This window comes from Pyxicephalus adspersus, chromosome 9 (genome assembly GCF_032062135.1).
Source record: "Pyxicephalus adspersus chromosome 9, UCB_Pads_2.0, whole genome shotgun sequence".
NCBI lineage: Eukaryota > Metazoa > Chordata > Amphibia > Anura > Pyxicephalidae > Pyxicephalus > Pyxicephalus adspersus.
Genome location: NC_092866.1, coordinates 66445612 through 66446532, shown reverse-complemented (window position 1 = coordinate 66446532; position 921 = coordinate 66445612). Strand labels below are relative to the sequence as shown.

The 921-nt window shown below is 52.3% G+C and overlaps 1 protein-coding gene across 1 annotated transcript in view; it reads left to right on the top strand.

Moving 5' to 3' along the window:
* PIK3C2A (phosphatidylinositol-4-phosphate 3-kinase catalytic subunit type 2 alpha) overlaps positions 1–921 on the top strand; it is a gene marked incomplete at its 3' end in the record, with an annotated part of 35095 nt that overhangs the window by 11897 nt on the left and 22277 nt on the right. The window contains 1 exon segment of the mRNA XM_072422377.1: positions 251–362. Coding sequence (XP_072278478.1) covers positions 251–362 — 112 coding nt within the window.

Here is a 921-nt window from a genome sequence, read left to right as displayed (position 1 = left end):
TGTCTCTGCCCCTCCCACAATGGGGAGATTTCCCCCAGTAGTTTCTGTCTCTGCCCCTCCCACAATGGAGAGATTTCCCCTTAGTCTCGGCTCCTACGGAGGTGGGATTTCTATCCCCAGGCCTGGAATTCTCTGTACAATGTTTATTGCTCCCTGTATTTGCTTGTGGTCTCAGCATTGCCTCTCATTGTATTGCTGCCATGGCAGTTGGCATTGTGTGTAATGTCTTTGTATCCTTTTTATTCTGCAGTAAGCATTGCTTGGGCAGCCATGAGTATATCCAGACATGCCGTAAGTGGGACACAGAAATCCGGCTGCAGCTTTTGTGTCAGCGCACTGTGTGCAGGGCCATGGCACGCTCGGTGAGTAGGTGGGGTTTGCAGCGCCGGTTTTGCTGTCTTGAGTCGGCAGAATTCACATTTGGAGCTGAGCCACTGCTGGGTGCTGCTCAAATATTTCTCATTTCCTGTTCTCCATGCGATCTGCTTTCAGTTTATATCGGTTACCTTGTGCCAGGAAATCTGCTCAGAAGTGGCTACGGAGGAATAATAATTTCTCCTCTGTCATTTGGAGATCTATGAGCGGAGTGTCTGATATTGGATGGAGGAACCCCCTCCAGAGAATGTTATGAGTGCAAACTTTACCCAGAACAATTGATTACAATGGTTTACCTGGAGCAGTGGTGGCCAACCTTATCGGACCTGGGACCACTAAATGCACGGAACCTGGACCGCACATGTGCAGGGAGCCGAGTGTCACGCAAAGGGGAAGAAACTTCCCCCATAGTGACGTCATGATGCCAGAGCCCCCCACTCTCCCATCGCAGGTCTGAGCCCAGAGACACAACCCGCCTTGGGCCCGAGATCCGTACAGGGACATGGTCTGCGGCTCTGCCCGGTGCGCTGCCGAACAAGGGGGGGG